Source organism: Periplaneta americana, chromosome 11, assembly GCF_040183065.1.
Source record: "Periplaneta americana isolate PAMFEO1 chromosome 11, P.americana_PAMFEO1_priV1, whole genome shotgun sequence".
NCBI lineage: Eukaryota > Metazoa > Arthropoda > Insecta > Blattodea > Blattidae > Periplaneta > Periplaneta americana.
Genome location: NC_091127.1, coordinates 155,688,407 through 155,715,200, shown reverse-complemented (window position 1 = coordinate 155,715,200; position 26,794 = coordinate 155,688,407). Strand labels below are relative to the sequence as shown.

The 26,794-nt window shown below is 35.7% G+C and overlaps 1 protein-coding gene across 1 annotated transcript in view; it reads right to left on the bottom strand.

Annotated features, from left to right (window-relative positions):
* Nucleotides 1–4,590: 4,590 nt before the first annotated feature.
* The window catches only part of LOC138708563 (hemolymph lipopolysaccharide-binding protein-like), a 41,214-nt gene continuing 19,010 nt past the window's right edge, over nucleotides 4,591–26,794 (bottom strand). The window contains exons 6-9 of the mRNA XM_069838678.1: nucleotides 13,804–14,000; nucleotides 10,539–10,674; nucleotides 8,620–8,901; nucleotides 4,591–4,867 (exon numbers count right to left, since the gene is read on the bottom strand). Of these exons, the coding sequence (XP_069694779.1) occupies nucleotides 4,707–4,867; nucleotides 8,620–8,901; nucleotides 10,539–10,674; nucleotides 13,804–14,000 (776 nt within the window). The 3' untranslated portion in view covers nucleotides 4,591–4,706. The remainder of the gene's footprint in view (nucleotides 4,868–8,619; nucleotides 8,902–10,538; nucleotides 10,675–13,803; nucleotides 14,001–26,794) is intronic.

Sequence of the window (26,794 nt, the reverse complement as noted above, 5' to 3'; positions counted from 1 at the left end):
TTTTTCTCACTTTTAAAAACAATATTTTGACTTCGAATTGTTTTCTATGCTTCCCTTGGACATTGACCTACCAATACAAAAAATTGCAGCGCGATTGTTTGAATATCATAGATGCTACGACGTGATAATGTTAAACGGAGAGGGAAATCTCATTCTTGGTTACTCCGACTATCAGCCAGCGGCCTGTCAAGCTCCGCCTTGAGCATACCGCTTGCTTCACGCGTGGCGGGAATCCTGCGTCAGTGGTTGTAAAGTTTTAAAACACTGCACACATCGGATGTAGAAAAACTGATTGCTCGTGTGTTCGATAGACCTGCCACGACATTAACGTTTCGTATAGATTCAAAACTGGAGGTAGAATTTAATTATTTTTTAATTACAAACTACTAATGAATTCGGATGAATGGACATCGTCGTTCACCAATAGGCCTGATTTGGAGTCTTCGATCTCATTTCAAGAGTTTAATCGCTTTCTTCTGTATGTGCCTTAATACCACGAAAAATAAAAAAATAAACAAATAAATAATACCTAATATCAATCAAATCATTGAGAATGTTCACTAGGCACTATTTTGTAAGAATTGTACAGTTTACCTCAGTGTGAGTATAAGCCGTTCTTCCTGCAAAATAGGATTCCCTGGCAATTTTTCCAAGCCTTCTGTATGAAATCTTTGGTTAAATAGAGAAGATAATCGAAAAATTTAGATTTCCACTCTCGGGTAGCTAATGAATTTTTCTGGAAAGTTCCGCAGATATTTAAAAGGATAATATTCACCAAACGCAACCCTTTCATTATTTATAGGGTGAAGGGAACACTCTCGAGAAAAGAATTCTTGTAATAATAACCACTTTGATTCTGCACTGTCTAATAAATCAAATTCGTCCTCACTACTTGAATCCCTTGCGATATCAAGTCTATACAGAGATTCCAAGGAGATGACCTAATCAGCTGTGAGTCAGCTGAGAGATTAAAGCGACCTGCAAACAAGCTCCAATTTGTGCACACCAAGCTTCCTTGTCTTTCATAACACTGATAGCGGAGCCTGCTAGCTTTAAAGCTAGGCGCCAAGTGTTCGTACGACCGTGCAGCCGCTGGTCCCGGCAGAATGAAAATATAACAATTTAAAAAGAATGGCATTTACTGGCGCGGAAATAAGACAATAAGTTTCTTCTTCACATCATGTGCTATTTTTTGTACTGACCAGACAATGAAACTTGTTGCCCGATGAAAGAGGTTTGCTATCCCCTTAATATAGGTACGAGTTTGTTTACTTGCGCGTGAGTAGAGTCATGATCAGCGGTGGAGAGGGATAGGCAGAAATCACAGATTTTGGTATAATGACATCAAGCGTGGAATGAATATAGTAATTTCTGGTAATGTAGGGGAGTCGGTAATTACTTACTTACTTACTGGCTTTTAAGGAACCCGGAGGTTCATTGCCTCCCTTACATAAGCCCGCCATTAGTCCCTATCCTGAGCAAGATTAATCCATTCTCTATCATCATACCCCACCTTCCTCAAATCCATTTTAATATTATCTTCCCATCTACGTCTCGGCCTCCCTAAACGTCTTTTTCCCTCCGGCCTCCCAACTAACACTCTATATGCATTTCTGGATTCGCCCATACGTGCTACATGCCCTGCCCATCTCAAACGTCTGGATTTAATGCTCCTAATTATGTCAGGTGAAGAATACAATGCCTGCAGTTCTGTGTTGTGTAACTTTCTCCATTCTCCTGTAACTTCATCCCTCTTAGCCCCAAATATTTTCCTAAGCACCTTATTCTCAAACACCCTTAATCTCTGTTCCTCTCTCAAAGTGAGAGTCCAAGTTTCACAACCATGAAGAACAACCGGTAATATAACTGTTTTATAAATTCTAACTTTCAGATTTTTTGACAGCAGACTCGATGATAGAAGCTCCTCAACCGAATAATAACAGGCATTTCCCATATTTATTCTGTGTTTTATTTCTTCCCGAGTATCATTTATATTTGTTACTGTTGCTCCAAGATATTTGAACTTCTCCACCTCTTCAAAAGATAAATTTCCAATTTTTATATTTCCATTTCGTACAATATTCTCGTCACGAGACATAATGTAGCGAGTCGGTAGGCAGATTAATTAACCATTTCTGTTTGGACTTAAAGTCTGAAATATAATAATTATTTAAGCGTGTCAGTAAACTAGTGATTCAGAAAATTGAAAAATATGAGTTACAAGATTTATATATCTGCGACCGAACACGAGCGCTGCTCATTCGGTCCGTAAATTTTATTAATATTATTGTATCCTCTTTTTTATTTTGATGTATTAATTTATTTTTATTTTTATTGTTGTAATTATAATCTGTAGTCTGATGTATTATTCTGTATTATAATGTTCTGTTCTATTTCTTCTAATGATTCTATTCATTTTCTTTCATTTTTGTATTTTAACATCTAGACCAGTTTTGTGTTCTGCAAATAAATTTCCTAAATATATCAATATAACAATTATTTTTAAATTTAAATTAATTATACAACAGAGAAAATATTGTACAGATAAATGAGGGACTCACAACCAGATTGGACCAAGTCCACCAGTGATCAGTTTGTGGATTAATGCAATCTCGGATGAAGATAACTTAAGATTTATTCGTTGCCATAACAAACAAAATCCATAATTCATTTGTTACTCCACAGGGGGCAGCATTTCCTATGGAAGGTGAAGGTTGCTAAGCGTAAGCCAGGAACTTTAAGACTCAATATCTCAGAACTATTCCAGATGGACTTGGTCCACTCTGGTTGTGAACCCCTCAAATGTTGATAACCCCAATGTTAATGCACTCACAGAAAGGGTTAAAAGAATGAGTTACTTCAAGGAAATTTAAGAATATTGATTGCAGTGTAGCGTTTCTTATTTTGAAAGAAATAGATTTGAAACAAACATCCAACACTTCCAATGTTAAAGTTGACGTGATTGGGGTATTCCGAGCTTTCATGCTGAATTATCCTGAATTTAATTTGCTGTGTTGCAATGTGTCCGGGTTCCTTATGCATCTGTTGACGCAGAAAGGGTTTTCTCAAACTATAGTGACCGTAGGCGCAGAATGTAAGAACATAATATTGTCATGCAAATCTAGTCTTTCAGGTAAGGCTATCTGTAAAGCAGATTTGAATAATTTCAAGGGAAAAATTGTTCCGGGGCCGGGTATCGATCCCGGGACCTCTGGTTGAACGTACCAGCGCTCTTTCCAACTGAGCTACCCGGGAACTCCACCCGACACCGTCTCAACTTTTCCCTTTATATCCACACAACTCGCGTGGGCTGACGAAACGCCAGAGACCCACATCGAGTGCACGCAAACTCTGTGTGACTTGGAATTGTGGTTTTCTGTTAACGTACACAGTGACGTATATATTATGCCGGCCCCGGAACAATTTTTCCCTTTAAATTATTCATAATATTGTCACATTTGTTATGCTTTCATTCCACAAGTATAAACAGCAGAGTTACATAAAATACAATAAAATGTTTTATGCTCGACCATGCCGAAATGTAGTAATTATACACCTGGTAGCAGTCCTTTAATGCATGTCATTAAAGTACACCTATTCAATAAAGTTCAGGTTTTCGATTATTCTCGGATATGCAATCAAAAGACAACTAGCAAACGTCACGCAGGCTGGAAATCCAATACTGTCGCAGAAGGTTATGTTCTGTTACTATAATAATTAGCGTTAATTAAAATAATATTCAAATAAATTCAATTCGTCATCTCGTTTTTCAATGTCGAATTCAATTTCAAGGTTATATCAAGTTTAACGAGATTACATCAAGGTCGTCGACATTCGTTTCGGGAAAAAAAATCAATACTTTCGCGTCTGCGCACATCTCACAATTCACGAGATTGCACAAGGTCAGTTCCCTTCCCATTCACATGAGATAACGTGAAAGTTATGAATAATTTCAAGTTAGAAATATGGTCGAGCATAAAAAGTCCTATGAAACTTGCCTATAATGGTAATTAAGACGCGTCTTAATTACTATCATTATAGGCTCGTTGCATAATGTACTATTTTTCGTGTTATAAAGTTGTGTTTAATTGTAATATGTATGAAAAATTTCTATCATTATTTAGACGCCTAATAAGTAATATAGGGTTCTTTTTTTCACGAAAAAATCTCTTTCCAATTTATACGAAATTATTGCGACTATCTTACAACGAATTAGCGATGAGACGCAAAATATAATGTTCTTATCACAATTTCTTTTTTTCGAAATTAATACGAAATTCTGTGGTCTCTAGCCATTGATGTAAGTTACTTGTCGCAGTTGATAAAGCGTCACGAAATAACCAATTAAAAAAAGTTACTCGTCAACTACAACACAAAGCAATTAAACAGCAAACAACCAAGGAACAGTAGTTCAACGGGGCACGACCCAGACCGCCTTCTATAGCACACAGTAGAGTAGAGGGACTCTAGAACACAGTTATCCTGAAACCACTTGCCTCTCTTTCATCGGGCACTAAGTTTAGCTCCCTGGTAATGACAGATAACTTTCACATAAAATGTAATCTTATCATAAATAACTTTACACATAGGTTTAAATGAAATTTCTACTTGTAATACAATATTGAGCTGAAGAACACCGCCTTCAAAGTTACAATCTTTGAGTATCTGTATTTCTACAAAATAGAGATGTGCGGAACCGTCTGTTTTCAGAGCTCCAATTCGCAGATGAAGTACAGTTTCGAAGAACATGTTATATCGTTCAAACCGCCATTTCGATGCATGGATCCACAGTCCTCATTGCCGCCCGCATTGTCTGGCTGACGATCACTTGACCAACGAATGAATCCAGTACTTCCCAGAGGTTTTCCTGTTGGGAACGAATGTTTTAGAACATTAATTGGAGAATAATAACAATAATAATAATAATAATAATAATAATAATAATAATAACACAACGAATGAATCCAGTACTTCCCAGGGGTTTTCCTGTTGGGAACGAATGTTTTAGAACATTAATTGGAGAATAATAACAATAATAATAATAATAATAATAATAATAATAATAACACAACGAATGAATCCAGTACTTCCCAGGGGTTTTCCTGTTGGGAACGAATGTTTTAGAACATTAATTGGAGAATAATAACAATAATAATAATAATAATAATAATAATAATAATAATAATAATAATAATAACACAAAGAATAAATCAAGTACTTCCCAGGGGTTTTCCTGTTGGGAACGAATGTTTTAGAACATTAATTGGAGTATAATAATAATAATAATAATAATAATAATAATAATAATCACCATCATCATCAGCAGCACCAGCAGCATCATCATCTACAGTGGCTAACCTTCTCGATGTTAGCAGGAAATCCCGATTCACATTTGCTTCCCTTTCATTACGCAAATATGTAATTGAACCTCTTAATATTTTTGAGGGAATGTGTTCAATGATTTTTAATGTAATCTTGTAATACAACCCGCGTTTTACCCCGTGGATATTTCGCGATTGGGATTTCCCGGTCTCTGATCGGGTCACAAACCCTGATAGAACTAATATTTAACTTAAAATTGTTTAGTCGACACGTTAAAAGTGTTAAAATTTATTAGAAAAGCTTATGTACCTTGGACAGACGGCCCGTTTCGACGGCGGTGCTGCGTCAACTTCAGTGTCCTACGAACTACTGTTGATCTTGCATTCTGCCATTTGTATTCGTCAGTTGTAGGGGTGGAGTTGTGTTGTTCTTATGGTGGGGGTGGTTGTTTGTGTGTTATGTAATCATGATATTGAACAATGTGTGGGTATGGAACTGGAATTGTGTATTAAGTATATGTTGTGGGTATGTTATTGTATGTTTATACAGAGTACTCTAAAATTCCCCTTACAAACTTCTAGGACTTGTTAAGGGGACTGAGTAGATAATATTTTTAATTGGAACCCATGTCCGGAAACGTACCGTTTCCGTGCTATAGCCGTTCGAACAAAGATGGATAGGCCGAGGTGGTCCAATTGCATGGCCTCCACGATCACCGGATTTGACTCCACTGGACTTTTTCCTCTGGGGTCGTATGAAGAGTTTGGTTTATGAGACTCCTGTAGAGACAGCAGAAGATCTGGTGGCACGAGTTGTGGTCGCCGCAGGAGAGATTGCAGATACACCAGGTGTGATAGAGCGCGTTTACCAAAACATCATTCGTAGGTACAATGCGTGCAACGAAGTTGGTGGTCGCCACATCGAACCGCATTTGTAGTGGATTTGAATGTTAACTATCATTTGAAAAGGACAAAAACAGTTTAAGTTGAACTGTAAACAAAATTGTTTGTGACAAATGATTCAGTTTCCATTTTGTTTCTTTGGTTATTAATTAGTTGAATTGTAAAACAAGTGATGTACTGGGTCACGCCTCATGATAAAATAAATTACTTGTAAAAGTGGTCGAGTTAAAAACATGTTTTCAAACAGCTGTAACACGGAAACGGTACGTTTCTGGACACGTGTTCCAATTCAAAATATTATCTACTCAGTCCCCTTAACAAGTCCTAGAAGTTTGTAAGGGGAATTTTAGAGCACTCTGTATATTTCGTATTGTTATAAGATGTTTAACTGTAAACTTTTTGGTGTTATGTGTAGAATTTCCATATCTGTTTCTATATTATTGTAGTGATGATTATTGTTGATAATGTGTTCTGCATAATTTAATGTGATGTAGGGTTTGGTTATAGCTTTAATATGTTCATTATATCTTGTGTGAAAGGATCTTCCTGTCTGTCCTATGTAAAAATGTGGGCAACTATTGCATTTTAGTTTGTAAACGCCCGTTGAATTATATTTATTTGAATGTTTAATGTTATTATTTAGATATTTCTGTGTTGTGTTATTTGTTTTCTATGCTATCTTGTATTTTAGTTTTCTGAATGAAGTTGCAATTTTGTGGGTATTGGTATTGTGATATGTTAATGTTATGTATTTATTCTCACGTGGTGTTTGTGTTGGTTTGTTCTGTTTTTGTTTTGCCTTCTTTATTAGTGTGTCTATCATGTTAGGGTTGTATCCATTGTCTTGTGCTATATATTTTATTGTGTTTAATTCTTCAGTGTAGTTGTCGTTGTTCATTGGTATGTTAATTAATCTGTGTGTCATTGTACGGAAAGCTGCATGTTTATGTTGTATGGGATGGTTTGATGAATTATTGTGTATGTGTGTTGTGGTTGTAGTGGGTTTCCTGTATATTTTGAATTCGTGTCTGTTATTTGTTTTGGTTATGGTGATGTCTAAGAAGTTTATAGCTTGGTTATGTTCTGTTTCTATCGTATACTTTAATTTGGGATGTATTTTGTTGAGTTGTTGATGTAGGTTTTCTATTTGTCTCTTGTTTCCATTATATAGGACTATTATGTCATCTACATATCGATGCCAGTACATTATTTTCTCTGCGTGTTTGTTGTCAGTGTTTAGTATGTGTGTTTGTTCTATATTATGAATGAAGATTTCAGCTAATATGCTTGATATAGGTGAACCCATTGGTAATCCTTCAGTTTGTGTATAATATTTATTGTTATATGTGAAATAATTTTGTTTTGTAATAATATCTGTAATGTGTATAATTTCGTCAATGTGAGTATGTGGTATGTTATTTTTGATAAGAATTTGCGAAGTATTTCAAGTGTTTCTGTTACCGGTAAGTTTATATATAGATTTTCGATGTCAAATGATGCTAATATTGTGTTGTGTGGAATATGTTTGTGTTTTATTTTGATAACTAGATCTATGGTGTTGATTATTGTTGTTGGTTTTTCAATTTTAATATTTAACTCTTGCGGTGAATTTCGGTGAAATTCGGAGGATCTAATTAGTCAAATCCACTCGCCACACCTCGACGTGGAGTCTTCTGGGAAAGCGGAAAGCAACGGAAAGTTACCACATTTACCTTTCCCAAGAAAAACTGCAAACATGAAATGATGAGTCTTTCCAAGGTAAAAGATTCCGGATATAAGTATCGATGTTTATTTTCTAAGATTGAAGAACATTTGAAAGAAGAGCAATTTGGCTTCAGGAAGGGAAAAGGTACGAGAGATGCTATTTGGACTGCTACGAATAATCGGCGAAAGATACCTAAAGAAGAATAAAGAAGTGTATATTGTATTTGTTAATATACAAAAGGCGTTTGCCAGAGTAGGCAATTGGTCTGGGATATTAAATTCGAAGGAAGTAAATTCAAATCTGATTGAGGACTATTGATCTTAACCGATGGATAAAAATTCTGAGCATGCCTTTCTTCCGAAGGAAAGTAAATCCGGAGATTCGTTTCGTATAATTACGGCTCGTGAAAGAACTATGTTCCTGACTAAAAGCGGTTCAGAGAATATTTCTGCTCAGTTCTTTCTCGCCTTACTGTGACCCTTCTTTACGAAGATTATTGAATGGGACCAAATATGATTCGCGAGACTTCTGATGAATAAGTTACGAAACAATGTAAGAAATCTGAGCTAGAGAACAAAAGACAATCGGTGTAATCGTATTACGAGACTAAGTAAGATAGCGGACCTGCCCAAAAATAAAAATGCCAAAGTTCGAATTCTACAGAAGAGTATAATCCAAACATGTTCTTACCAAATATCGTGATGTATTCTCCTTCAACAAATCTATCATGAAAGCCGATGGATATGTAATTGTTGTTTGATGTTCCTATCGTTTCATTCACTGTACTGAATAGCTTTTGAAGAATTCCAGATTCTTCCTCCGAATTTATTATAACTAGATGGGCTCCCTCCTCTTCACAGATTTTTCTTGCTTCATCCCAAGTCTTCGGTGTTTTATGAAATTTGTAATATCCCAGATCACGAGTCAACTCGTAACCTGGAGGAATACTGGGAGCAGTAGTGGAAGGAGGTGCTGAAACAAATAAGAGTTCATTAATGAAAAATTTTCGTTAACGGACAAAAGTAATAGTAACAATTTGTGCTTAAGCAGTAAGATTCACTCTATAATCGTTTCGCTGTAAGAAAAATCCTAATATAAACAATAGCACGTGACTGAAGTGAGGCTTCATTGGCCACTGTTTGGCGCCATAGATTCCCAGTACATGTTCCCGCCTACTGTTGTACATTCTGTTTCAAGTTAAACATTTCCCGTTACTCGTCAACCTCACTACAATGCATTCGTTTGCTTAGGAAACATTTACTTTATAATTACTATAATTAAAACTCACTTAATTTATTATATACATTTTAGACTATTTGTTTTCCTCCCTTTTGAGAGGGTTTCTACTTTTATGATTAATAACCACACACACCGAGGATGCAGAAGCCATACTTCAGTACCACGTGCTTACGTGAACAACTACAAGCTCAAGTGACGCCAGCTTGTTACAAGAACAGACTACCTCGGTATACTGTTGGTATTCATCCGCGTTCATAGTACATAACAAAATATAAAAGTAGTTTTTCTTTTACATAGCGTTTTACATATGAGTAAAGTTAAACGTTTAATCGTATTTAACAACTAGAATTAAATTTTTTATTTTCAAATAATACAAGATTGTGGTTTCCAAATACGAACTATATTTTCCTGCGTCATGTGAGTGTTTCGACTGGGAGCCAATCACGGGTATGACAGCAACGTGCTTATGTTTACATTAGGATTTTTCTTACAGCGAAAACAGTATAGATATACTACAGCAAAATGGTTGCCGACATGAGTAGAAATTTTCATAAGAATTCCCTACATAGAGTAAACATGCACACGAAGTTCACTAACAGACATATATCACGATCTGACGAGAAACAGCTGGCCCATAATTTTGCCTGGAGACTTCTTAGTAAATGAAACGATTTTTACATGCCGTAAATCTACGACATAAAACCTCTCGTTCTTACTTCCTTTCTTAGGAGAGTTTGGCTAAGATTTCTTCTTCTTCTTCTTCTTCTTCTTATTCTTCTTCATCATCATCATCATCATCGTCATCGACCTCTTTTGGCCTCAATTCTATTTTCTTAACGGTCTTCCCAAGTTTATCTTTCCAATTTGGGAATTCTTGTTTCTTGCATTCTGGCGAAACGTTTTTTTAATTCTGCTTGTATTCGTCTGTTTTTTTTCATTTCTTGACAATATAGGCCTATTTAATGCGTAACTAATCTGATCATTATGGATTCTGACTAATTTGGTACAGCCTTAAGTGATCTTAGAATATTAATTTCTAAGGCCTAACGTGTCTAATATCTTTATTCCTCATTGCACAAGATTCGAAAGCACATAATAGAGTGGGACCTACTATAATTTTGTAAAAGTACAATTTTTTTCACTCCTTAAAAAACTCCATCGTTCTATGTTGAGTATGAATCTGTGACATTCTGGTCTACTATCTGGCATAGAGAGGAACTACCATAATTTTATAAACGTAAAACTTTTTTACCCTTAAAATTACATCGTTCTACGTTGAGTCTGAACCCTTGATATTCTGGTCTACAATCAGGCACAGAGTGGAACCTACCATAAGTTTGCGAACGTACAACAATAAGTACTTATTTCACCTGTGATTGTAGTAATGATCTGGACAGACTTGACGCCTCCACAAGTGGTTGTGGTCTGCTGCAGATCCACTTGCCACAGATCTCTCTCATGTTGGTTGGAGGCCGACTGTTCATTTTCCCCGTGTTCCAGTCTCACCTAAAGACAAAAAGCTTCAATGAACACAATGAAGTTACATTTGCTTTACGCTTTTTCTTTTAAACATTTGTAATTGCTATGTATGTTTTTATTATTTTTAATCTAATTTATTGGTATGGCAATATTTCTCTACATATTTTCATATTATATGTTGTTTCCATAATGTCTTATATGGGATAATGTCACTAACACAATCGAAACTAAAATAAAATACTAGTATGTTGTGATATTATTACCCCTTATTTCACCATATCAATATCATATTATTTTAAAAAAAGATGTTGAAAATAAATTTAAAGCTTAAAAGAATTTATTTGGAATAGAAAGTAGCTCTTTTTCATATTTGCAAAGTATATAAATAGAAAGGTAAAACAGTTGAAGATCCAGGCATCTCAGCCCTTTACTCGCTGCCTGGCAACAGTGTTAGACGCACTTGTTCCTTGTGCCCGTCGCATTCGTGTTTTAAGCCAAAATGACGAACATGTTGCACATCGGCATTATCTCGTCAAAACACTATCTCGCTGTTACTAATTAGTCGATGCTTGAAAACTACGTAGTTCTATGGTTCACTCTGTATGTGTGTGTATTTTGTGTGTGTTATATATAAACAATCACAGAAGATACAGGTATGCCAACGCAAAATGGAAAGAAAGATATTAGAGATTAAACTACAGGACAAAGTAAGAAATGAAGAACTGAGATTAAAAAGCGGTATCGAAATGGCCTGCAAGACGGCGAGAAGACTAAAATGGAAATGGGGAGCACATGTAGCCAGACTACCCGCCGACAGATGGGCATACACCACTGCAGTCTGGGACCCAAGGAGGGGAAGAAGAGAAAGGAGATGGGCACAGGACTTCGTTGACGTGATAGGACCCCAGTGGACGCGTATTGCGAGAGAAAGAGAAAAGTGGAAAGACATAATTTTAGATTTAGAATAAGTAACAGTAGAACACAAAACAGTGAAGTGAAGTGAAGTGAAGTGAAGTGAAGTGAAGTGAAGTGAAGTGAAGTGAAGTGAGGAGAATGAAGTGCTTCAACTTTGAGTAAGGCCCACAGGGACTAGCTCACCCCGTGAGCAAAAGTAGAGCTGCCCTACCGATGGTAGGAGGCCCTTGCCTGCTAAGGATGTAATGGACTTTTCTAATTCTAATTCTAACAGTAAGAAATGTCACTAATTTCAGCAAGTTTTTTTTAGATATTTCAAACAAAAAAAGTTGAATACAATTTTACTCGTTTTTGCTTCCTTTTCGAGATAAAAATTATTTGAAACATTTCATAGCGTGTTTTGGAAAAGCCATTCATTTAATTTTCAATATGCTCAGTATATTTAAGAGAGCAGTCTATTATGATAATACATTATTCAAAGAAATAACTTTGTCCTTTAAATATGCAGAAATTTGATACGTACAAATATAACATTTTAAAATTTCTTTCCAGAACGAAAATTTACACCTCCACTACTACTACAAAGCCATACAGAGAACAGAAATCCCGATTCTATACTGCTGGAAACTCGACGACTATGGTAGATCTGTGAGGTACGGTAGACCATCAGCAGGGTTATGATATTCTATCTTTAATTCTGCAGTGCTTGGGAAAAGTGACATAAGTCAGTTTCTGCAAATCTTTTTTGATAATTTACTGACAACTTACTGAACATCTGCTCGCTTGGAAAAAAATGCATAAGTATTTCTTCCATTCCAATAATTCGTACAGAAAAAAATAAAATCGACATAAACCAGTGTAAGTTGTCAATAAATTATCTGTAGTAATGTCACGAGAGGTCTGAGATCTCCCGATAAATCCACGGGCGATAAAAATTTAAATAATATATCCCTAAAATTCGATCACAAAATGTTAATAATTGTATATTAACGAATACTTAACCTATTCAGACATTGTGAAGTTGAAATACTCGTAGATGAATATCGATTATTGCAATAAAGAAATTCGATGTTATTATTAAGTAATGCCAATTGCGAAAAGCGAAATACAGGTTTAACAATGTTAATTACATGTACTGCACTTTTCTCTTATTATTATAACAAATACATTTTCATTATCTGCTGAAATCACAATTTAATTTAACAGTAACAGTGAGGACAGCTATATACCAATGCTTATGTATTCACAGCGAGACATGCTGCTACACAGTGAAGTCATCTCTGTATAGACAGGCCTAATTAAAACACGAATTTTATTACGCCATACGAAAGGCAGTTTGATCAAAGACATTATTAGTATGCAAGGTCTTTGAGTTTGACATGCGGTGATGTTACATAATTTTGAACGTCTATTAATTGTTTAATTTCAATACAAATGTTATAGGCTACAATTTTATAGGTTACGTTAGGCCTACCTGTGGAAGCAGGACCAATGTCAGCTGTGCCTTATTTCGACCGTTACTTACAATGAGTGCTACACGAAAGCATTTTTTATAGCTCGACAAACGCATTGGGCTTCACTGCGTAAATATATTAATTAATATTAAATACCAATCTTGCATTCATTGCTTTAAAGTTGAAAGAAAAGTTTAACCGTGTAGTTGCATCTTAATGTATTCATGATCATCAATTTACGGGGAAACAGTTGGCGACAACGACTAAACAAAAGAAGGACCTTGCGATAAACTGATAGCGATAAATCTAGCTGCAGAAATTATCGCAAAGTCTGACTGTGTTTGGTTGGAATTCAACATTTCATTACACTTCATTGGTCGAAAATGGAATGACGTCATATAAACGAAATAGTCAAAAAAGGTTTGTGGAAACTGAATTATGTCACTTTTTCCGAGCACTGCAGAATTATTGGTTGGAGAGGAATGCGTGCTGCGCAGGATGGTGGCTCCAATTTAGCGAAGAAGCAAAGCCTATACACAACTCATTTTATAAAACTAGTGGTACACAAACAATCGTAGTTGGGTCACAGTGCTTGTGGGAAATAACTTATCAGTTATCAGCCAGTATTGCCAATGCCACTGCAACGCCCAGTCCTGGCTAGGATTTTATAGACTGAAGAAAGAGATGTAACTCACGGCTTTCTGTCAATTTGTTTCCTTATTTTCGTGAACTCAATATTTCTCGTTCAGTGCTCCAGATTTGACGCGTGTTTAAAACCCAGACTCACCTGGGCCGCCCAATAGCCAGTCTTATTTCTATTGCTCGTAATTGAAAACTTGAAGTCACTTGGGTCAGCTATAGGACACTCCTCAGGGGCTGAACGCACGATCCTTTGTAGTAAGGGAATTGGCGGGTCACACAGGGATAAGGTGCCCATCAGTAGTACTGACAGAGGCAGTAATGCTTTTCCGTTCACCATGATTGCTGAAAGATGGGAATTTACATTAATTACAGATCATATAACAAAAAAATGTCCAAAGATAGTAAATAATCAGTGATATTACCAACAGTAATCTCACTAGAGGTTTTGATTTATCTAGAGAAAATCAAATCTCAAGTGGAATTTAACTGACTTTTACACGATTAGAAGAAAGTATATAAAGATTATAAGATATAAAGTACTTTAATACAATTAGTACATTATGCAACGAGCCTATAATGGCAGTAATTAAGACGCAAGTATGTTTGTTTATGAAACGAGCGCAAGTATTGAAAATTAGGTCTTTTTATGGTTATGTGCGAACTGACCTGAATTGTGAGATGTGCACAGAAGCGAAAGTATTGATTTTTTCCGAGGCCGAATGTCATTGACCTTGGCACAGAATAACAATGAACATTACTCTGATATAACCTGGAAATTGATTTAGAATTGAAAAACGAGATGACAAATTGAATTTATTTGAATATTATTTACAATTAACGCTAAGAACATAACCTTCTGCGACAGTATTGGATTTCCAGCCTCCGTGACTTTTCGCTAATTGTCTGTCGATTGCATATCCGAGAATAATTGATATAACGGTACAAAGCTGACTTGCCATTGGCTGAAGACCTGTACTTTAATGAGTAGGTGTACTTTAATGACATGCGTTAAAGGACTGCTACCAGGTGTATAATTACTACATTTCGGCATGGTCGAGCATAAAAAATATTAACGTACTGAAATTCTATTTCACTAATGCTAGCTTCACCAAAATGTTTGAACGGAGCAGCCATTTTCAGTTGACTGTCTATGTTGTAAATAAATGACGATCGCAAAGCATGTTTTATAGTACAGTAAAGAATCTGAAGTTTGAAATGTTGGCAAACAAAGAAACAAACGGTAGTGAGGTGATAAAAACAGAAGAAAGTATATAAAGATTAGAAGAAATAAAGTATTCTAATTCAATAAAATAGATATTAATTGACTTACTAAAATTCTATTTCACTAATGTTATCTTCATCAAAATGTTTGGACGGAGCCGCCATTTTCAGTCGACTCTCTATGTACGAAACAAATTACGATCGCAAAGTATGTTTTATAGCACCGTAAAGAATTTGCAGTTTGAAATGTTAGCAAACAAAGAAACAAATGCTAGGGTAGTGATAAAAAGAAACAAATGCTAGGGAAGCGATAAAATTAAACAAATACTAGGGAATAGATAAAATTGTGCGATAACCAGACATAATAGGTTGAAAGACGTCCTTTCGTACCGTTTTATTGGTCAAAAGTAGTATGATAGTCTTCCTAAAATAAATATAAATGACACAGAGGGTACAGGATGTTCGTCACTTCAGAATTATGCTTTTGAGTATTCCACCTGTGTTCTTACCTATCTGGCCTGATGATGGGACTTGTAAGTAGTTACAAAACGTTGAAAATATCAAGTTCCAGGACACGGTGGAATACCCAAAAGCCTAATTCTGATCACGGTCACCGTGAAAGCCTAAAAGCTCGTATGTTAGCAACTTATGTAAAACTTCTCAGGCAAATGATTCAATTTTTAGTTACAGTTTTCCTTTGCCAGTAAAGTAACCTCTCTCATCCCTGATTTTTTAGCTTGAAGTTGAAGGTACATTCAATCTTTCAAAAGTAGTGATTGTTAATGGTAAATGGATGGCTAAATTCCAAACTAAACCTAATTTTGAAAAATTCATCATTTCTTCCTCCTGCATTTAGAATAACAGCATGTAATTAGCTTAGATTCTTTGTTAGTACACAGATTTCATCGCCATTACAATAAAATATACTCAAATTCACACTAGAAAGATAATGTTGGTACTACAACGAAACGAGTGAAGGTATTTTAATGTTGCCATGGCTACAGCAGCTTTCTGCCCTAGGCTATAGCAAGTTTGCAAATTTCATTGTTGATTTTGACACACTGAATGCTCCAATGAAATACAATTGTTTTTAGTGTTTTATTTCTCAAATTTGGTGAACTATTTTTCTTCTGTTTTAAGGCAGTGGTTCCTAAAGAGGGGGTCGCGGCCCTATGGAAGGGGGTAATCTAAAGAGCTGAGGAGGACAGCGATATGATTTATAAAATATATTTGAAAACGCCTTAACATAAATTTATGTTGCATTTGGAACACAAACATCAATAACTGTGAACATAAAAATGAAAATAGTGGTTATGCAGTAAAATATAATTAGTGTGATGAATGGGCATTTTTAAGTAGATTCTGTAGTCTGAACTTTATACTCACAAATCGTTATCATTTAAATTCCTTGTTTTTATTTTGATGTTAATCGTACACCAGAAACTTATTATGCATAAATACGAATTTGCAAATACTATAAAAATTTAAGAGCTTATTTTGCAAGCTCGAGGTTTTCTTGCATTCTTTTGATCCAAAACTGGTCTACTTCTTTTGGAATTATCTGTTTAAAACCGGTTCAGTATCCATCTGTGACTGTCGTAATTGTTTTGAGTTTCTCGCAGAAAATACTAAAAAAAAAACTATTGTTTAAAATTGTGAAAATTTAATTGCATATCCAAAAAACAAACTATCCGTCGTGTCATACGGTATGTAACTGAATTTTCCACGATTTTTTAATACACTGGAATGAATCAAATTTCTTTTTATCCAGTGACGACAAGTGTCAATATAAATTCGTCGATTTTATCTCGGGCTGTTATAATGTTAACATCTTGGCCTTGGAAATTATTATTCAAAATGTTTAAATGTTCAAAAAATATATCAGCAAGGAAGGCTAATCTAAGGAACCAAAGAGAATTTTATTGGAAATTAGGTTTGCTTATTCCGATTTCTCGTCTTGGAAGTGCCGGTACATTAGAAGTTGGTGGTATCCACAGGTTTCGAGTTTTTTTTTTTTTAGGAATTTATATTTTTCGAATGGGATTAAATACTGGTACAGTAGTAGAGGTCGCAAACAAATGTCTCACACAAAAGTGGGTCGCGTCTTCAAAACGTTTTGGAACCACTGTTTTAAATAATTATTGTGCAAGCTTGAGAGAATATTTTGCACTGGTTTCAACTACACTGCAAAGAACTGAAATTGTTTTATTTTATTTATAAACAAAATCATTAATAGAGACAACACATAAATATCATAGTCACTTTAATTATCGATCAGCAGCAACGTTAATACTGAGTGTAGCGAAGAAATTCAATGAAAAAGGGACCACTCTAACCTGAACAAAAGAAATTGAGGAAGATCCATGACGACGGAGACACAAGAAGACTGATAAAGCAGTACGGAAATCAATCAAAGCAAAAAAAAAAAAAAAATTCCGAAGACGTGCGACGTGTACAAGAACTGAGGAGACTGCGTCCAACATCCTTCATTTGTATTTAATAAGAAAACAGAAATGAATATTCTGTCTCAATAACATTTAGTAATAATTTACATGATGTCTTTATATTAGCCTATATTCATTGCTATAAAAGTTATTCTGAAGATATTTGCAGGGGGAGAAAATGATGGAATGTGTAAAACCTTAGCGTTGTATTCATCGTAATATACATACTTACTTATTTACTTACTTACTTACTGGCTTTTAAGGAACCCGGAGGTTCATTGCCGCCCTCACATAAGCCCGCCATTGGTCCCTATCCTGAGCAAAATTAATCCATTATCATCATATCCCACCTCCCTCAAATCCATTTTAATATTATCTTCTCATCTACGTCTCGGCCTCCCTAAACGTCTTTTTCCCTCCGGCCTCCCAACTAACACTCTATATGCATTTCTGGATTCGCCCATACGTTCTAAATGCCCTGCCCATGTCAAACGTCTGGATTTAATGTTCCTAATTATGTCAGGTGAAGAATACAATGCGTGCAGTTCTGTGTTGTGTAACTTTCTCCATTCTCCTGTAACTTCATCCCTCTTAGCCCCCAAATATTTTCCTAAGCACCTTATTCTCAAACACCCTTAATCTCTGTTCCTCTCGCAAAGTGAGAGTCCAAGTTTCACAACCATACAGAACAACCGGTAATATAACTGTTTTATAAATTCTAACTTTCAGATTTTTCGACAGCAGATTGGATGATAAAAGTTTCTCAACCGAATAATAACAGGCATTTCCCACATTTATTCTGCGTTTAATTTCCTCTCGAGTGTCACTAGCTGCACAGCTATTGCAGCTGTGGATTTTTCTTGTTATAACTTTTGAAAGGGGTGAAATACCAACTATCACCAACATCGTAATATTCATGTCATTAATTAAATTTTTGCGCACAAAAATACCGTATGCGATATCCAATGAAGAAGAAAGAGTTCACTTACCTTGAAGTTTGTGTTCTTCGTGTTGTCCAACAAATGTCGTTTGGACCAGTCATGTTCCACTTATATGGGAGGCTGCTTCGCCTTGAACTTGTTTGCAAACTTGTTTCCGAGGTAATGTAATTAAATTAAGAGATGGTGATGCAGGATTCCCTTGCAGTATTTTGGCGGCAAACTTACACATTGACTTCCTGAAAAATAAACGAAGAAGACTGACAACTTCAAACAATGAGAAATCCAGTTATAGTGTAACGGCTCGGTCAAGTTGCCCACAGTTATTCGCACAGTCTTGTTCAGAATATTTACCGCTATCACGAGTTCTTTACGTAAGACATCGCTATTTATATAGGCTATGTACAGTGTCCTTTAGATGGTCGTATACTCGGTATTTTACTGAGACTAGTGCAGCTGTGGATTTTTCTTGTTATAACATTTGAGAGGGATGAAATACCAAGTTGAAATGACAACGTGTATTTTCTTATGACTTGGGGCTTTCTTTTGATATACTTACTCACTTACAAATGGCTTTTAAGGAACCCGGAGGTTCATTGCCCCCCTCACATAAGCCCGCCAGCGGTCCCTATCCTGTGCAAGATTAATCCAGTCTCTATCATCATACCCCACCTCCCTCAAATCCATTTTAATATTATCCTCCCATCTACGTCTCGGCCTCCCTAAACGTCTTTTTCCCTCCGGTCTCCCAACTAACACTCTATATGCATTTCTGGATTCGCCCATACGTGCTACATGCCCTGCCCATCTCAAACGTCTGGATTTTATGTTCCTAATTATGTCAGGTGAATAATACAATGCGTGCAGTTCTGTGTTGTGTAACTTTCTCCATTCTCCTATAACTTCATCCCGCTTAGCCCCAAATATTTTCCTAAGCACCTTATTCTCAAACACCCTGAACCTATGTTCCTCTCTCAGAGTGAGAGTCCAAGTTTCACAACCATACAGAACAACCGGTAATATAACTGTTTTATAAATTCTAACTTTCAGATTTTTGGACAGCAGACTGGATGATAAGAGCTTCTCAAACTAATAATACCACGCATTTCCCATATTTATTCTGCGTTTAATTTCCTCCCGAGTGTCATTTATATTTGTTACCGTTGCTCCAAGATATTTGAATTTTTCCACCTCTTCGAAGGATAAATCTCCAATTTTTATATTTCCATTTCGTACAATATTCTGGTCACGAGACATAATCATATACTTTGTCTTTTCGAGATTTACTTCCAAACCGATCGCTCTACTTGCTTCAAGTAAAATTTCCGTGTTTTCCCTAATCGTTTGTGTATTTTCTCCTAACATATTCACGTCATCCGCATAGACAAGAAGCTGATGTAACCCGTTCAATTCCAAACCCTGCCTGTTATCCTGAACTTTCCTAATGGCATATTCTAGAGCGAAGTTAAAAAGTAAAGGTGATAGTGCATCTCCCTGCTTTAGCCCGCAGTGAATTTGATATACCGCGTCATAATACATAGTTTCTTCGGAAAGAATATTTGTACTGCCTTTAATACTCTCCGACCATTTTAGTAGGTTATTTTACGACGCTGTATCAACATCTCAGGTTATTTAGCGTCTGAATGATATGAAGGTGATAATGACGGTGAAATGAGTCCGGGGTGCAGCACCGAAAGTTACCCAGCATTTGCTCATATTGGGTTGAGGGAAAACCCCGGAAAAACCTCAACCAGGTAACTTTCCCCGACCGGGAATCGAACCCGGGCCACCTCGTTTCGCGGCCAGACGCGCTCCGACCATTTTATGTTCTCCTAGATTTTATACTGCAAAGTATATGTTTTTATTCAATTGTTGTATGGCGAAATACCTGCATTCAAGGAAAGATTTGGGAAATTTTAGAAGAAAATAATATGATTAGAAGTTCATTTACTTTACAAAGACATGACAGTAATTATTCCATCATAACTAGAGCCAGAAAGTTCATGCATTTGCATATATATTCCCATTGGCTGTAATTAATTTATGATTAATTATCTTCACGAATCCTATTAAGAGCAAATGCTAGGTAACTTTTGGCGCTGGACTCATTTCGCTGGCATTATCACCTTCATATTATGCAGACGCTAGATAGCCATAGCAGATGTTAAAGCATACAATACAATAAAGCATACAATAAACCAATAAAAAAAATTAAAACATAAATTTGATCTCTGCTCGACATCACTTAACAAAAAGAAATTTGATTCATTCCAGTGTATTAAAAACAAATGCAATATTTTTATATACAGGATGTATCAAAAGGTCAGGTCAATCCTTAAGAAGGTGATTCAGGACCTTATTTGCAACAAAAAATCCTAATACACATTTTCAATATTCATCCCCGTTTTCGAGTTACACGAATATCACGTACCATATCTATCCCCATTTGATTCCACACCTAATGGACCTGTCTGCTTGAGAGAAGGGAGCCTAGTTGTCAGTTGTCTAGAGCAGATACTCAAAATGTCCCCCTCTCGCACGAACACACGTTTCAGCACGCCGTCTGACCTCTTGCTGCACATTATCCAATCTGTGCTGGTGTATTTCCATTGCAGCCGTGTTAATTTTTGCAACTAGCTCTTCCCTGCTTGCTATCTCCGTTTGGTGCACTTTCTCCTTCATGAAGCCCCAGAGAAAGAAGTCCAATGGTGTTAGGTCTGGGGACCGGGCTGGCCAGCCAATGGAACCACCCCTTACAATCCATCTACCTGGAAAATGGTGATCTAACCATTGGCGTAGTGGAAGTCTGAAATGTACTGGAGCACCGTCTAGTTGATACCATATTCAAGATTGTCCTTTACGATCATGGGATTGAATTCCCTTAAAGATCTCTGTGCAAAAGGCAATGGCTAGCATCGTCGTAGGTACTGATGTTTGTTGGTATCGCTACAGTGTACATTATTTGTTGGTTTTAACAGGAAGATGTATGTACTGTATATAAGCTCTGATTAAGGAAATATAATGTATTCTTTAAACGTATGCAATAAGTTTATGTTCATGCTTTTAATATCATTTTTTTAGACCGGCCCGAAGCCGTTTACGAAAGTTATCTATTTTGTTTTCTGTTTTCGTTTTTCATTTGTTTTCCTTTGTTTTACTTATACTAATACAAACACAACACCCATGCCCGAGGCGGGACTCGAACCCACAACCCTTCGGACCAAGCGATAGGGACATGCCGTGCCTCTACCGCTTGAGCCATCCGGGCCGGCTTCCTGTAGAGGAAATAATTTGTCTGTTTACAACGTTTTGTGTCTCTGTTGGGCGGATTGCTTAAATCCATACTTGTACTTCAAGTAGACATCCGAATAAGAAGCGGTATGCAGGATGCAGTGAGGCTGGCGCTACGCCTCAAATGGAAACGGGGCGGACACGTGAGTAGGATGGACTGCAGCAGGTGGACCTATGCCTCGACCATGTGGGACCCACGCATTGGGAAAAGAAGCAGAAGACGTCCAAGGAGAAGGTGGTCGGACGTGTTCTGGAGAGAGACTGGAGCGAAGTGGACGAGAACAGCGAGGGACAGGCAGGCATGGAAAAGACTGGAAGAAATTACGAACACTATGTAAACTGTATACAGTTGTGTATTGTTTATACAGTTATTTTTGTGTGTGTCAGTTTGGTTAGTTTAATTCCGTGGATAATTGGTATGGTTCATGTATTTAGTTAGTATAATTTTTGTGTTCAATTGTATGGTTTTGTGTGTTTTAGTTTGGATAGTTTGATTCCGTGTGTAGTTGGTATAGTTCATGTATTTAGTTAGTATAATTTTTGTGTTCAATTGTATGGTTTTGTGTGTTTTAGTTTGGATAGTTTGATTCCGTGTATAGTTGGTATAGTTAATGTATTTAGTTAGTATAATTTTTGTGTTCAATTGTATGGTTTTGTGTGTTTTATTTTGGATAGTTTGATTCCGTGTATAGTTGGTATAGTTCATGTATTTAGTTAGTATAATTTTTGAGTTCAATTGTATGGTTTTGTGTGTTTTATTTTGGATAGTTTGATTCCGTGTATAGTTGGTATAGTTAATGTATTTAGTTAGTATAATTTTTGTGTTCATTTGTTTGGTTTTGTGTGTTTTAGTTTGGATAGTTTGATTCCGTGTATAGTTGGTATAGTTCATGTATTTAGTTAGTATAATTTTTGTGTTCAATTGTATGGTTTTGTGTGTTTTATTTTGGATAGTTTGATTCCGTGTATAGTTGGTATAGTTAATGTATTTAGTTAGTATAATTTTTGTGTTCAATTGTATGGTTTTGTGTGTTTTAGTTTGGATAGTTTGATTCCGTGTATAGTTGGTATAGTTCATGTATTTAGTTAGTATAATTTTTGTGTTCAATTGTATGGTTTTGTGTGTTTTATTTTGGATAGTTTGATTCCGTGTATAGTTGGTATAGTTAATGTATTTAGTTAGTATAATTTTTGTGTTCAATTGTATGGTTTTGTGTGTTTTAGTTTGGATAGTTTGATTCCGTGTATAATTGGTATAGTTCATGTATTTAGTTAGTATAATTTTTGTGTTCAATTGTATGGTTTTGTGTGTTTTAGTTTGGATAGTTTGATTCCGTGTATAATTGGTATAGTTCATGTATTTAGTTAGTATAATTTTTGTGTTCAATTGTATGGTTTTGTGTGTTTTAGTTTGGATAGTTTGATTCCGTGTATAGTTGGTATAGTTCATGTATTTAGTTAGTATAATTTTTGTGTTCAATTGTATGGTTTTGTGTGTTTTATTTTGGATAGTTTGATTCCGTGTATAGTTGGTATAGTTAATGTATTTAGTTAGTATAATTTTTGTGTTCAATTGTATGGTTTTGTGTGTTTTAGTTTGGATAGTTTGATTCCGTGTATAATTGGTATAGTTCATGTATTTAGTTAGTATAATTTTTGTGTTCAATTGTATGGTTTTGTGTGTTTTAGTTTGGATAGTTTGATTCCGTGTATAGTTGGTATAGTTCATGTATTTAGTTAGTAAAATTTTTGTGTTCAATTGTATCATTTTTGTGCGTTTAGTTTAGATAGTTTGTGTGTTTAGGCTGTACAATTTATGTGTGCAATTTGCATAGGTTTTTGTGTATTTAGTTCGTGTGTGAGTTAAGACTATGTATGTGTTTAGTTTGTGTAATTTTTTTCTTTTTTTTATCGTGTGTTTAGTGTGGACAGTTGTGTTCAGATCATAATTTATGTGTTTAGTTTGCATAGTTTTTGTGGATGTTTAGTTTGCATAATTTATGTGTTTAGTCTACATAGTTTTTCGTGTTTAGTTGGTATAATTTGTTTATGTGTTTAGTGTGTAAGTGTATAGTGTAAGCTCTCTTGGACTGGCTCCCCAAGTGTAGTAGACCTTCAGCTCACCCTACGCTCCTGTAGGAGGCCGATGCCCTTATGGGATTTCAGGCTTTTCGTATTTCGTATTTGTACTTCAAATAGTATGAGAAGTTTGAGTATAAATCATCAGCTATACACTCGAAATAAAAGGATTTTTTGAGCTAATTAACCTAAGTGAACTGCAGAGTATTGCAAAAAATGGTAAGTGAACTATAATAATAATAATAATAATAATAATAATAATAATAATAATAATAATAATAATAATAATGATTTATTTAACCTGGCAGAGTTAAGGTCATACGGCCTTCTCTAACACTCAACCAGGAGTAAAGACTGCGTTACAAAAACACTACAAATTAACAAATTACACTACAATTTTACACACAAAACTGAATAAGATAATAATAATAATAAAAAATAAACAACAAATAAGAAGAAATCAGACATAATATATAACATACAGAAAGAAAGAAAAAAGCATAATAATATGTGAACAGCAGGTCAAAATAAATGAGGCATACAAAAAAAAAGACAATTATTCATAATAATAATAATAATAATAATAATAATAATAATAATAATAATAATAATAATAATAATAATAATAATAAAGAAGAATAGTCTACATTGTATGTGTATGTGTATTTTATATTTATGTTTATATGTTACAGCAGACATTGAATGATAGCAGGCATACCACAGTACACCTTCCAGGAATGTGAGACAGAACGGAATGGTTAGTCTTCCCAGGCATCTACAGCAGACCATTCCAACACAGCGTTTGAAGGCTAGGGCGCCCTGACGCTGCCCTGTATCTGCCCTGGGCGGACCCCCACTCCTCTCTGTCCCTGAAGCTGTGGTGGTGTACGAATGCATACAGGCTATTCCATCTCAAATCGACCGAAATATAGAGAAAAATGACCTTGCAATTTTTAAATACAAAGAAACTTTTCTGTCCGTTCACAACTGTGATACAATGCTTTGTACAAAGTTTGAAGCATCAGAACTTCATAGTGTTTAAATTAAAAATATTTAAATTTATCGTATTTTCATAAAATTAGCAACTTTAAACTGTTGTGGCTCCGAAACCCTTTCACCCAATGATCAAATTCATGCTGAGAAGTTAAAGTTTATATTGACATGTAAACAGTTTTTCTTACTTTTTATGGAAATGGAGTAATTTAGATTTTTTTAAATTAAGACACCTTTGCCCACGAAAAAAATATTTTTAAAATATATGGTTAGATTCCGCATTGAAAGTACAAATAAACACGTATTTTTTACTGGTGCAACGTTAATAAGAAAGTATTGAAAAATCAAATAAAGAAAATAAATAGTACGCGCGTGAGCTAACCAGCTGACTGTGAGGCGAGAGCTAGCCTAGGCAAGCAAGGCCAGGAGACATAAATACGTGATGTTTCGTCTAGTAGCGCATAGCTGGGCTAGCTTTTTCACAGGTTTTCATAAACATAGGAGTAAAATGACGCCCAATGCCCGCTTATCTTCAGCTCTCGGCCAGTGCGAGCTGTGTTGCGCCGTTCAAGTCTAGGCGTGTGAAAATAATTTATTTAATACCCCCGAAACTTATTGCCGTGACACTAAGCAAACAATGCCGAATCCCTCTTAATAATGCAAGGTTTTTTCTCAATATTTTTTTACATTTTTACAAATGGGCAAAAAGCCTAAAAGTAAGTAAAATCAGATTATCTGTCTCTCTGTATACAATAAAAATAAGGATTACTTCTTATCATAACCTACCAAATGTCAGCTTCAAAATGAGCTCTGGTTCAATGTTCTGCAGTGAATGGTTCCAGAGTTCAGAGCGCTGAAAGAGGCTTGTTTTTATAAAATACGCTAAATTTGTCGCTCAATAATACGAAAACCGTTTGACTTTCGATAGTATATTTTTGAAAATGCACTCTCCTCAGCACCTTGTATAAATAGGGAAAAAATTAGAGTATAACAAAATGCGAGGTTTTTTACTGATCGATTTCATATGGAATAGCCCATACGATCAACTCTTCTCGTCTCTTCGATGATATTATGCAGGCTTTGCTGGGTTATGCGTTTCATCAGTCATTCATTCATCCATATGGTGTACTATCGTTTGTGGTTAACTGTTTTGAATAAGAATGAAGAGAAGTGCGTCCATAGTCCTTTCAGGGTTTAACCCCTCTTGGAAGGGCTTGTATCTTGTCTAATCTGACGACAACAATGTTCAATGTTTAATATGCCATATCAATGTACGGGCAAAAACGTACAACATTAAGCGTCACTTTGAAGTTAAACATTCTGATACCCACGCTCATAATTATCGGCGAAGAGAGGAAGGCATTAATAACGAAACTAAAGGTCGAAATGCAGTCTTCTTACGACGAGGTAAATATCATTTCAACTATAGTCGCGTCGCTGTTATTTCCGGCGTGACTCCGCCTCTTTGCTTACGTTTTAGGAAGTGAAGGCTCTATAAAGTCTAGGTAGGTAGTATCGTTCGCCATTTTTGTTCTTTCGTCCCCGAGCTACCATACGAGGAATCTATTTGCCACATCGTTAAACATTATCATGTCGTAGCTCCTATGATAATAAATCAAACGCACTGTAATTGAGCAAATAATTGAGCGGCAACGAAAGAGCCAAAATGGCAGGCGATTATATTGAGTATTTATCGAGCATTAGGAAATGAATAACGTCTTCATAAGCGAATCACAAGACGCACACGTTAAAATGTAGCCGACGCGATTGGCTGCCGGAAATTAGAGCGACGGGGCTATAATTAAGTACTCTAAGGGCAATATAATTAAATTAATAGTTAGGTTATAGTAAGTTTATTCTGAACAGTTGTCAACAATGTAAGGGAACTATTATAAAAACGTTTATTAAACTGTTAAAGGATTTTCTCTCTTTTTAACTATGTATGTATTTTTTGTATAGTGACAATGTCCTTAAAAATTCATTTTCCCTTTCTTTCGCAGCACATTGAGCCAAGTTCTGAAAGAGCTGTTCTTGCAAGCTATATTGTTGTGCTAAATATTGCCAAAAGTAGCCTGCCTTTTACGGAAGGAACGTTTGTAAAGGAGTGCATGATTTAAACTTCAGAGATATTGTGTCCTTTCCTGGTGACGTTATTTGAATCAATTAGTCT